The sequence below is a fragment of the Mauremys mutica genome, chromosome 2 (genome assembly GCF_020497125.1).
Source record: "Mauremys mutica isolate MM-2020 ecotype Southern chromosome 2, ASM2049712v1, whole genome shotgun sequence".
Taxonomy (NCBI): domain Eukaryota; kingdom Metazoa; phylum Chordata; order Testudines; family Geoemydidae; genus Mauremys; species Mauremys mutica.
Genome location: NC_059073.1, coordinates 111,833,198 through 111,846,005, shown reverse-complemented (window position 1 = coordinate 111,846,005; position 12,808 = coordinate 111,833,198). Strand labels below are relative to the sequence as shown.

General features: G+C 39.6%; 1 protein-coding gene and 1 long non-coding RNA gene across 4 annotated transcripts in view; one reads left to right on the top strand and one right to left on the bottom strand.

Annotated features, from left to right (window-relative positions):
- LOC123364333 overlaps positions 1-6,889 on the bottom strand; it is a 25,434-nt gene extending 18,545 nt beyond the window's left edge. Inside the window, exon 1 of the long non-coding RNA XR_006577072.1 lies at positions 6,764-6,889. This is a non-coding gene — a long non-coding RNA (uncharacterized LOC123364333). The remainder of the gene's footprint in view (positions 1-6,763) is intronic.
- The window catches only part of RNF144B (ring finger protein 144B), a 121,225-nt gene extending 108,417 nt beyond the window's left edge, over positions 1-12,808 (top strand). For all 3 annotated transcript variants that reach the window (XM_045006375.1, XM_045006374.1, XM_045006376.1), the window contains 4 exons: positions 1,686-1,890; positions 4,712-4,856; positions 6,566-6,655; positions 6,808-12,808. In XM_045006375.1, coding sequence (XP_044862310.1) covers positions 1,686-1,890; positions 4,712-4,856; positions 6,566-6,655; positions 6,808-6,948 — 581 coding nt within the window. In that variant the 3' untranslated portion in view covers positions 6,949-12,808. The remainder of the gene's footprint in view (positions 1-1,685; positions 1,891-4,711; positions 4,857-6,565; positions 6,656-6,807) is intronic.

The following is a 12,808-nucleotide window of genomic DNA, read 5'->3' as shown; positions in this document are numbered from 1 at the left end:
CTTATTTTTGAAAGAACTCAAGTTTCCAGAGCTTGGCACATTAGACACTGCAACTTGTTTTGCTTTCTCTGCACTACAATGCTAGAAGAAAACACTTTTGTGTTGCATTTCTGTAGCTGCAAAGGCTAGACATATTGGACAATAGGCTAGTACAGGGGTCGGCAACCTTTCAGAAATGGTGTGCCGCGTCTTCATTCATTCACTCTAATTTAAGGTTTCGTGTGCCAGTAATACATTTTAACATTCTTAGAAGGTCTCTTTCTATACGTCTATAATATATAATTAAACTATTGTTGTATGTAAAGTAAATAAGGTTTTTAAAATGTTTAAGAAGCTTCATTTAAAATTAAATAAAATGCAGAGCCGCCAGGACCTAGGCAGTGTGAGTGCCACTGAAAATCAGCTCGTGTGCCGCCAGAGGTTGCCTACCCCTGGGCTAGTATCTATTGGGGACTGATCTTATCCTTTGCTGTGCCCCTCTTATGAAGTGCTGAGCACTCTGCTGCCAACGCGGGCTGCAGGTTGCCCACCACTGTATCAGAAGCTCCCAGTGGAACAGGAATTGCAGGTGACTGGCAGGTTACCTGCTCCTAATAGACTTTTTGCATAGATTTTGGTCTGCAGCCTGGCTTCCTCCAGTTTGTGCCGGAAAGCAGTGAAATCAAATCAAATCTATCAGAGAGTGAAACTCTATCATCATGGTCATATTTTAGCTGGGTTCTCACTGAAATTTCTCTAGGCAACACAGGGGCACAGTAGCAAAAGTCAACATTTGTCACTCATTACCAAATGATAGTGTGTATAAGATACCACATTGATGCCCGGGTGATAATGGCGATATCACAGAAGCTATTGTGTGGTAACAGCTGACCAATGTTATTTTTTTTAAAATGATGACCACTTAGTGAGGAGAATAAATATCACTATTCTTAGTTTCTAGATGGGGAAAATGAGGCCCAGAGAAATGACTTTACTCAGACCTGAGTGGAGCTACTCCTGATATAAGTGCAAGATCATAATTGCTTATATTTTTAGAGGGATATTAGGTAATATTAGGTATATATTCATGTTGACATTTTTTCACAATGTCCCACTTTTAACAGACCTATTAGCTAGCTGTATTTATTCCTATTTTTGTAATTCAGTCCTGTTGCCTAAGACTTCAAGGACATTGCTAACAAGCAGTTTAAATTTAGAATAGCAGCAGTACAAATGTAGCTAAGTATTTATTTTTTGAAGTACTATCATTCCAGCCCTTAAGGAAGAACAGTTTTTCATTTAATTTGCTTTTGCAGAGTGTACCTTCAATGGATAAGCCCGCTATGCAGCAGGGCCTGTAACAGTGCAACAGAGACAAATGTTGTTCGAGGCAGAGATGTGTATGCCCTTCTAGAGAGAGATGGGGAGACTATCTAACATTCACTCATTAACTTATCACCAACTTCTCACGGTGAAAGACTGAAGTTTGTCTGACGATGTCTGACAAATTCTCATCATTTTAATTATGTGTTCAGTGCAACACTGTTTGCACTGTGGCCATAGTCTTAGCAATACAGAATCCTTTAAAGATCTAAGTGGCCATCAGCTCAGGCCTTGTATGACTAGAGAAATGGTAATTGGAGTGAAAAAAGGAATATATAATGAAAGCAGATGTAAACCATTTTGTTTCCATATTTATGTTTCAGAAGTCCACTTGGACCCATGCAGAACGTGGTGCCCTGCTGCTGACTGCCAGACCATGTGCCACGTTGAACTGAGTGACTCAGGACAACCAGTGCCTGTGGAATGCCCAGCTTGTCACCTGAAATTCTGTTCATCTTGCAAAGAAGTATGGCACCCAGAGCGCTTGTGCCAGGACAACCAACCCATTGTAATACCAACCGAGCAGGGGTAAGAGCAGAATTCAGCTAGGCTGTGCCATCTTTCAGCTCTGCTAGCGGTACAAAATGGATGTCCAATACCACATATACTTCATGGACCTGCCTTCTCCATATTTTAGACTTCTTTCTAATACATCATTAGAAATGTGTTTCTAAATATAATTCAGATGCTGCTGTTACTCCTGCATTAAGCAGCTACTTATGGAGTTGGAAGTTCCATGGTCCTCAGTCTGGGTTATCCTGTGCTTTGCACCTTTGTGTGTGTCATTCAGGCCTTGTCTACACACACAAATTATACCGCTTTAACTATATCAGTGTAGTTAAATTGATGCAACCTCCCTAGTGTGGGTGCAATTACTGTATAGCAATATAGCTATTTCCACAGGGAAGGGTGTCACAGCTCCGCTCACCACTAGTGCACCTCCTCCTGGTCACTCTGGGGATTAACTGATTCCAAGTCCAATGCCTCCTTTTCACCTCTCATTGCACATCCTACCTTCTCTTCCTAGCTCTCAGTGAAGCAAGATGCTGTGTTCATGGCTTAATCTTCCAGCCAAGTCATGTGTGTCAGGCAGTCTTCTCATTCACGGCCTAGCTAGTGCCACTTCCCCAATGGCTGGTAGAGGAGCCTGGGCCCACCCTCTACTCAAAGTTCCACCTCAGGGACCCTGTTATGGGGTGGGACTCACCCCTGCATCGCCTCCTGCTGGTACCTTCTGGGAATTAGCTCACCAGCGCCCTCTGCAGGCTGGTGTCCCCTTGCCGTTGGCCCCCATGTCCCTCCTGGACCACAGTGCCCCTTTACCCGGGGTGCTGCCCCCCTGCAGTGCCCCGCACAGATCTGGGTCTCCTCTTCCCAGGGAACCCCCACCTTCTATTCCCACCTTGCCTCAGTACATGGCTGCCTCTGCCTAGCCTTGGGCTGTCCCCTGCAACTCCAGTACCTATTTGGCCGTATACTAGGCTGAGGCCTGGGGGGTTTCCAGGCCAGAGCTTCCCAGCTCCCTTGGCCTTCCCCCAGCCCTGCTCCACTCCAGGTACCTTCTCTAGCTCCCCAGCAGCTAGGCCCATCTCTTTCCACAGCTAGAGGAGGCGGTGTCTCTGCTCCTGGCTTTTATAGGGCCAGTTGGGTCTGTTTGGGGCGTGGCCACAGCTGAGGCTGCCTCCCAGTCAGCCCAGCTTTTCCCCTGCCCCAGCCCTCTCCCAAGGCTGTTTAAAGCCCTTCCAGGCAGGAGCAGGTGACCACCCCACCCCTACAGACCCTCTGATCAGTAACTACAGAGGGGAGGGATAGCTCAGTGGTTTGAGCATTGGCCTGCTAAACCCAGATTTGTGAGTTCAATCCTTGAGGGGGCCACTTAGTGATCTGGGGCAAAATCAGTACTTGGTCCTGCTAGTGAAGGCAGGGGGCTAGACTCAGTGACCCTTCAAGATCCCTTCCAGCTCTAGGAGATAGGTATATCTCCATTATAATTTCAGTTCAGATTTTACTGCCTTTCCTAACTTTCTAGCTCCCCCACTTCTCTGGGTTTGCCCACCCCAAAACTCCCTTCTCTCAGAAAGCAACTGGAGTTACTCTTCTCTATTGCCAGTTTCCTGCCTTTATAAAACCCACCCCAGCTCATTCCTTCTCAGCTGGGCTCCTTCATTATTCAGTCAAAGGATTACTTAAGCTGCCTGATTCCCTTCAGCCCTGGCCTGTCTGGTTAATTGGCCCCCTTCTTAGCCTACAGTAACCCCTTCAGGGCCAGTGTTGGGGTGAACAACCTGTCACAAAGCGGAATAAACGATACCATCATAAGGCACCTTTAAAACGACATAACTCCGTCTATACTAGGTATTACACCAATTTAACTCTTTTGGTAGAGAAATCATACCTCTTAACCATAAGAGTTGAACTGGTATAAAAACTGTACATAGACTAGGCTTAACTCTTGTGCTAAATAGGTGCCAAATTCGTCCACTGGTGTGAGTGGAGAATTCTGATTTGGTAGCCATTTATACTCACTTTGCACAGATGCAAATGACTGCACTAGCTGTGTCCTTACAGCAGCCTATTAGTGAGGATGCATAGTTCTGGCAATGGCTGGATGTCTCTGAATTCTGTAAATACTCTTATGTTTACATTATACCAGGTCTCTGGCTAACCTGTGCTCACAGAAACAGAACAGCATTCGCAGGCATGCACAGAGTAATCTTTAAACTTTCTATTGTCCTCTGTGGTTTCCACCACTGTGAATATTTTTGCAAGAGTTGAAAGAGTTAAAACTAAGCATTCTGGTCAGCAGGGGGTTTCATCAAACAGGAATTGCCTGTGAGATCTTCATATGATTTTTGATCTTCAAGCTAGATCTTTGGCTTTGCTTGAGGTTAAAGCTGTCATGCAGAAGCAAAGACAGTACTTTGAGTTACACAGTCCAGTCATCTTAACAAAATACAGAAGCTCTTTTCCACATTGTCCAGTGCCATTCTTTTAATGTTATATCTGTTACATGCATGGTTGTAGTGAGTCTTTACTTTGTACATTATGAAAAATCAGTGGAATTGAATGTTTAATTTGTCTCTATGCTGCATGAACAGGTTTTTTTTTCTCTTAGTATATGTTTTAATGCATTCCCTTGAATATGAGATTTTATACTTCCAGTACATTAAGAAGCTAACATCAAGCAATCTTGAAACTCATGGCGCATGCCAGACCATGGAGTTGAGTGTGAACTAGGGGACCTACAGAACATAATGATGCATAAAAGACTTGACATTAGTACTTGAGTCATACAGCCACAGGTTTTGCACTGAAATTTCATCTTTCATATATTTCCTTACTCTTCTAGAGCACTTACCAGGACTGACACAGAGGCTCCAATTAAACAGTGCCCAGTGTGCCGGATCTATATTGAACGAAATGAAGGCTGCGCTCAAATGATGTGTAAGAACTGCAAGCATACATTTTGCTGGTACTGCCTACAGAACTTGGATGTAAGTGCCATATGATGAAGGTTCTAGAGCAAGGCTAGTTAAGGATTTGGGGGATAAGTCCCATATGTCATAACCGGAATCATGTATGTTCTAGTTCTGTCCCTTTATGCCAAGGATAAAAGGATCTTTACTTGAGTGAATGCCATTATATTTAAATGGAGCCTCATGGTGGCCAAAGCTTAAATGTTACTTCTGCTTCCAGTGAGCCTCAAAGAGATTTCTTTCTTTTTTTCCTAAATTGAAGTGGATTGTAGCCAAATCTCTTGGTCCAATGCTAATTCTCTTGGGGAAGATGGATTTTCCAATACTATTGCTAAAGATAGGTGGGTTGAGAGCTATTTAGCTGTGTTCCCCCTTCCTTTCCCCTCCCCCCAATTCACTGGATTCCAACCTGTTAAATATGTTCTGATTCGGTCTGGTACAGATAAAGGCTACAGTTTCAAATTGGGGTCAATTCAGAGCTCATTTAAACTAGGTCACTTCTCCATAGTCAGTCTCTAATGCTGTATTAGCAGAAGAGAATGATCCAGTTAATAAGTTTGAGGATGAAAGTGTTTTGGAAACTACTTTCCATGTTCAGAATCTTATTAGAGATACAAAGAGCTCAAGAGGAGGGGAGAACAGGAAGTCTGAACTCGGAGGACACTATCATCATAAAAAGTGCCCAAATCTGCAGTTGCCAAGCACCGCCCCAAAACATCAAATATTCTCCACTTGCACTGACTTTGAATTCCAAAGGAAGGTCCAAAAGAAGGAACATACTGGTGTACAATGATAACATCAGTTTTTGGCGCAGTCAGTAGTAATATTTGTGGGAGGTGAGGAAAAGAACTCTTTGTACCAGCAATTGAGGTAAAGTAAAGTTAAATGGGTTTTTGCTACACAGTTTGGAAATGATGAAACTTCCTTGTTCCTCTTTATTCTCTATATGTTAAACAGGGTGTGCTCAACTTTCTATCCAGGCTGTTTATGGGTGCCGTTTTTTCAAGTCTGTTTTGGAGTACATAGTGTACACAATCATTGTGTAACACTATGAAAAATTGGAGCAGTGTCAAGTTTCCATATTAGTCTAAACATGTGAAGCTGTGATAGTTGTCTGTAGATATGCCTTTAGCTGGTTTTAATCAGTTAAAGATAAGTCAATTAAATGATTTCTTTGAGAAGGTGTAGTCATTGCATGGTTACAATATAGCTCTTATAAACCCACTAAGGTTTCAGGCATTCAAAGTTTACTGCAAGGTAATGCTTGTATAACAAAAAAGTTAGGTTGAAGAATGAATGGAAAAAGCCAGGCTCAAACTACAGGGGAATTGTCAGGGAGAGGGTGTTTGGAAACTGAGTGCCACTCATCTTGTTGAGATAAAGTAATTAGTTTGATAAGTATTAGTTTGATGGGGGAGAAAAGGAAGGTGGGGACTTTCCATTTTAAAGAGCAGCCTATTAAGCCCATGGAAGAACTGACTGGAGAACAGAGAAATATTAGGAATACAGAAGATAAACAGGGATATGAAATATCTTAGACACTGTGTCTTATAGATCTAAAGTTTCCCATTTAATTTCTCAAAGTAATTAAGTAACAGGCAGGCAAACTTCTCTGCCAGAACAGTTAATTTTACTGCACTGTCAGGAATGTGGTAGTTCTACTCCTATCCTGTTAATCTCCCCACATTAATGTGACCTGCTCAGTATAGTTTTTTTTTATCTTTCAGAATGATATCTTCTTAAGACATTATGACAAAGGCCCCTGCAGAAACAAACTGGGTCATTCTCGAGCCTCGGTTATGTGGAACAGAACACAGGTATGCTGATAACCAGCTCAAACAGAGCAATCACACACACACACACACACACACACACACACACACACACACACTCACTCACTCACTCACTCACTCTCACTTACTTACTTTATTTTCTTGTTGGTTAAATTTTTTTTCTTTAAACTTTGCAGGTTGTGGGGATCCTGGTGGGATTGGGTATCATAGCGCTGGTGACTTCTCCCTTGCTGCTTGTGGCATCTCCATGCATCATCTGCTGTGTCTGCAAATCGTGCAGGGGCAAAAAGAAAAAGCATGACTCACCGACAACCTAAAACTCTGTGTCTGTTTCTGCCTCCGTCTATACAGTAGATGTATGTAAGAAAGCACAAAGATTGGATTTTGGTGTCATACCTACCAAATAATTCTCCCTCTATTTGTCAACTTTGAGGATAAGTGCCTATTGTTTTCAGGCCACTGTATTGCTTGCAGGTCACAGTTCAGGAAATGACTGGGAGATTGTAGTGTGTATATATAATTTTAAAAGGTCACTGTCAAGTAATTCAGCCACAAATATGATCCACCTTTAAAACTGTTAGAATCTTATAGAAAGAGGGATCTTCCAGAACCTGGACATGTATTTATTCTGCCATATTGTTCTTCTGCTTCTGCAGAACCAGTCATGCAGCCAGTGGAGGGAGTACAGGTAAATGAACAAGCCCACTTCTTAGTACTCTGCTGATTATAAAGTAAAAGAAGAAGAAGTATGTTGCTATTATCTGCTGTGACCTATTAAAAATAACAAATATATATTTACATATATTTGATAATTTCCCTTCAACCAGATGCCACAGCATTTTGTGTTGAAGGGGTAAGGTGGGGGAGCGGAATACTAGAAAAATAATGAAGAGGATATTTACCAAGAATGGATTCTGGTAATTATCATTTTGTAACTATACCATTGTGTTGAATTGTATGGATTGTACTTCAGTGAACACACACACACTCACTTATGCCACACCAGTGATTTTTGGTGTATTACACCATTACCAGTGATCTACACCACACTATAAACTATGTTTAAATTATATTATTTAGGTGTATTACCTAACAACTGTGAAAATACCATGTGCATCTCACAGTTGGCACAAATATAAAACCAGATGGTATAGCTATTGCAAACTCTGATCTTAATTGGATATTCATTACTATGAAAAATGGGGCCAAACTAGCTGCTGTTGATGTCAGTGGTATTTTTACTATTGATCTCAGTGGGAGCAGTAGCAACCCATAAAATATTCTTTCCTGTAAAAAAAAAAAATCTCATTTGCCAATGTCTCAATGGGAATCATTGTCTTGTATATGCTGTGTTAAAAGGTGATGCTACAAGTCAACAATGCCACATCTTTCTTGAAATGTTAGGTTTATATACATGACATGGCTGCTACATTCTTGGGCTGACCGTTCTACCTACTTGTGGCTCCATTTCCCTCTGCCTTTTGTGAGTACCGTGGATGTTGTAAACTTGTGGAAACAAATCTAATGTTTTAGTGAAGGCCATGCTACATCTCCCATAGAATGTGCAGTAAACCATATAAAACGCATGTATGTATGTGTATGGTGTGTATGATAGTACATAATATTTAATATATTTTGAGTGTATATATACACACTCAGAGTTCTTTATACATTTTTAACAGTTTATAAAGGGTAGCAACAAGAACCTTGTAAAAATTACTCAGTACAGGTTAGAGATGTGGCCAGCGCATCCCATCAAGCAACTTTTTTAGAACTGTGGCAACTAACACAAATCCCTGGATAAAAATTAGCTGTATTCATTGGTAGTTATTATTTCTATCCCCCAAAAGGGTAAAGAGCACTATTATTAATGATTTATTGGTAGTTACTTTATATCTCTAAAAGGCTGTCATTTAATGCTCTAGTTTAATTTGGTTCTTCACTGCAAGCATGATTCAGATCCTGATCTCAACTACACCAATGTACATTCAGAATAACTCTTCTGAAGCTCATGGACTTCACTCTGGATTTGCATGGGAATAACTGAGATCAAATTCTGATCCATAGTGTTTATACCACCATTAGTTGGTGCTTACTTGTGTTCTGGGCTCCTGTTTGTACATTTGATATTTGTGGGAATTTACATGAGTTTTCTCTACAATCAGCAGTAATTCCAACCCCAGTTGACAAGGGCTGTAAGGAGAATGAAATGTGATGCAAAGTCAGAAAAAGATATCAGGCATCCAGTCCTCTAGCCTACCCTCCCTCCCAGGCTACAAAGAGAAAACTAAAGTGAACATCAATTTTATTTTGTTTGGCTAAGCCTCAGGAACTTTGCCTTCTTGGCAGCTGTAAATGTGACCTTTTTGTTCAACTTCTCTCTCTGGCTGCTGAAACAGTAGTAAACATCTTATTTTAAGGAAGCATAGTCTGCAGAGCAGACTAACAGGGACAAAGACCTTAAATGATAGTGTCAGCTGCTCTTTGAACAAAATTAATGTTGAATGAATTTGCTACCAGTAATGACTGGAAGGTAGACAGTGTACTAGTCTGAAAGACTGTATTTATTCTCCATCCAGAGCTTAGTCTAAGCGAAGCAGGAAGGTAGTCAGTACATTCTAAATATAGAGTACAATGCAAGCCAATGTGATTTATGATAAGCTGAGAGTATTTTATGTATGTGTTTTCTTTAGGAGCGGTAATGGTCGTGTTGGGGGTTACTCATGACAAATTAAAATGTTCGGCCTTTGGCCTTGCACTGTTTTTCTACCTACACTTTTACAGCACCACTGTCATTTCCAGTTTATCCGTGATCTTCTAGTAGAGAAACGCACTTGAACAAACTCCAAAGGACAAATTGTTGGAGACCTGTAAAGTCTTTAATCATAAACAGTGCTATGATATTCAATATCCCTCACCTATTAAACCTCATGGTGTTTTTCATATTTTGTATGTATTCATTCTGTCCAAACAACTGTCCACGCAGTGGGGTTGGTACAATTCTTCCCCTCTTGCTATGCTGGAAGTCAGTGTTGCCTAACAAATGAGGAAGTTCCTTTCTTAATGATAAACGTTTTGTCATTAACGCTGCAGTTACAAAACAGGGGCTAAATTCTGCTATCAGTTGTATAGTAACTGAGGGCAGAATTTTGCCCAATGTATATTGATGGCTATAAGGTAATTGCATTCCTCAATTATGTAACAGAATGCAAATTCTCTCCCCTTTCAGTGTTATAGAATTATCTAAATTTAATGTGAATCTCTGGTTATATAACAAACATCAAATTTTTATAAAATGGTTCAGAATCTAAAATTTGATTTCCTTATGATGCAAATTCAGAATCCTAGTTTTGGTTAATTGAAATAAACACACACACATGCCACAGCACTGAAAAAACAGATGATAGAATATCCTTTTACTTTGGGTCTATTATTTTAGAATCAAGGTAGTTTATTTCTGAAGCAATATTTTACACAAAACTCTAATTACTCTAGAACAGCATTTTAAAACTTAAAACTATGAACCTTACCAGCCTGGTTTCCCTTAAAAAGGGTGTGTGTGCTGCATCAGCCCATCTTGGTTTTTGAAAGCAGTTTATCTGAGGCTGTGGAACAACTTAAGCATGATTCTGCCAGCTGTTAGCCCATGTGCTAACTTTGCTTGAGTAAAGTTACACGAATGCTTAAGTACTGGTAGCATTGGGGCTCTTTTGCTTGATGTAGCTGTTGCTTAGTTATTCTGCACACTGGCCCGATAATCAAGCAGTCACAGTGAAACTGTTCTGGGATTTCAAAGAAATAACTTTAGGCAGAAGATTTTTAAAGTGTTTGTTTATGAATAAGCATACACTAAATGGCAAATACAGCAAGTTATATAAACAAGATAGTAGCGCCAAAAGTCCAAAGGGGTCTGGGACACAGGGTACATACGACTTCTTTAAGTAATGCCACCGTGAATGTCTTACAACCTTTTACAACTCCAAAAACTCTCAATGAGTGTTGGACATTAGAAGCAGATTTGATTCATACTATGCCAGAATTTACTTCTCCTATTATTGTCAATCTACAGTTTTTCCCCGGTGCTTTTGATCCTGTAGTGACTAACATGAAGGCTAGCATATTCAGAGGCATTATGGATTAGTAGACTGAGCCTGGGATTTATGGGATGAGCTTTTCTTCATTTAAATCTCAACTCTAACACTGACTTGCTTTGTGGCCTTGGGAAAATCAGTGTAGTTTACTGTGTAATTTCACCTAAAATTACTTGTCAGTTTTGAGAACGTAGGCCCTGGAGTTCGGTTTAAATTTTGGTTGCTCAGCATCTCTGAAATTAGGCTCTAGATGTCTGAAGAGCGGCATCTAAAATTAGAGGCCACTTTCAGAGAATTGGCTCTTAACTTCAATGGGCCAAATCTTCAGCTCATGTAAATTTCATAGTTCCACTGCAGTCAATGGAGCTACGCTAAATACACCAGATGAGAATCTGCCCCCGTGTCTCTCAGGTCCCAATTATAAAATGAGGATAATGCCTGCTTACAATAAGCACCATTACACGATAAATATTTACCATGTTTATGGTATAAATGCTTCTCTGCAGTATCTATTTTAACTTTAGAAGATACATAGTCAATGCTGCAGTAACTGATTATTTTTAATGGTGCATGTTTTATTTACCTCACAGAAGGGGATGAGGATTAACAGTAGTTAATGTTAGTACAGTGCTTTGAGGATGTTAAGTGCTATGTACTACTGTTTGTCCAGGAACATAACATAAAATAAGAAGTCCAAAGAAAATCTAAAGTGTACATAATGTTTATATTATTAAATTAAAATGAACGTTAAACCATATTTTCTTATTGTATGTGAAAATATGTAAATTAGCAAAGATCAGTTTCACCTCTCAGTTGTCACAAAGAGGTGGTGATAATATGAACATTTGGCTGATGTATTTGGGTATCAGTGGGTGATTGCATGGTAAGTGTCTGCTACTTTTTTGTTAAGCTTGTGTTCCAGCTTCCATTGTAGTCCTTCCTTTTCAGTTGCTCTTATCTTTCTCAGACAGATTTCTTTTTCGCATTTTTCACACTTTGTTTGAGGCTAGATATTTTAGAACAATATAAGTGGAGCTGTTTAGCTACATGAGGATGAAAACCCCCAGCATGTTATCGTAAGTTATAATCAGAACTTCTATATTCAGGTAATGATTGAAGCTAGAAATTTCATACTTGGGTTGTTTTGTAAATCTTATTAAGATTTAAAATTTGGTAATGGAATGCATAGACTAACTGCTGTGGTGGTGATATCAGGGCTAAAAGCCACTGGTGCTTATGAGCTTCAGATGAGATACAGTTGTCTTTAGTCTTTGGGGATTATGATGAAAAAAATCCAGATAGATAGATATTCATTTTAAATACATGCAAACATGATTATATTCCACTGCTGAACATCCTAGGATTCCAATTCCCTATAAATGTACTTGGAGTCCTGGTACACTTACACAGAAGATTGAAGTCTGATCCTGCATACACTCTCACATGCAAGTGACATTACTCACAAGTAGCATTATAAAATACTTTAATAACTCGGTGTCTTATTATAACTTTAAAAATAAGCAGCTTGTAAAAGACATAAAAATACCTCTCTTGGAAGTGTCATCTCTCACACCATTCCAAACACTGCTGTATGATAAACTTACTGCTAAGATTTTGGAGAACTTCAGTATACATTTAATTTTTAAATAACTCTAGTCCTTAATCAACAAAATATTTAGGCATATGCTTAAGTGCTTTGCTGAATAGGGATAGACTGCTGAATTGAGGCCTCTAAGATTTATTTAAATTATGGCATGGAGCTCAGTTATTCATGATGAACATAAACTAAAGGTCTGATTCCACAAACACTTACACTCATAATAATCTCATACATACATCATACAGCAAGTTCCTTACTCTGATCATCATGGGACAACTATTTTATTTTCTGTGTAAATGGTCTTTAACTTGGGTACATTTAGCAACAAGTTAAAATACAGTAGCATGTAAACATGTTTTGTTTAGGACTGTCAAGCAATTAAAAAATTAATCGCAATTAATCGCGCCATTAAAAAATTAATTGAGATTAATCATGCTGTTAAACAATAATAGAATACCATTTATTTAAATATTTTTGGATGTTTTC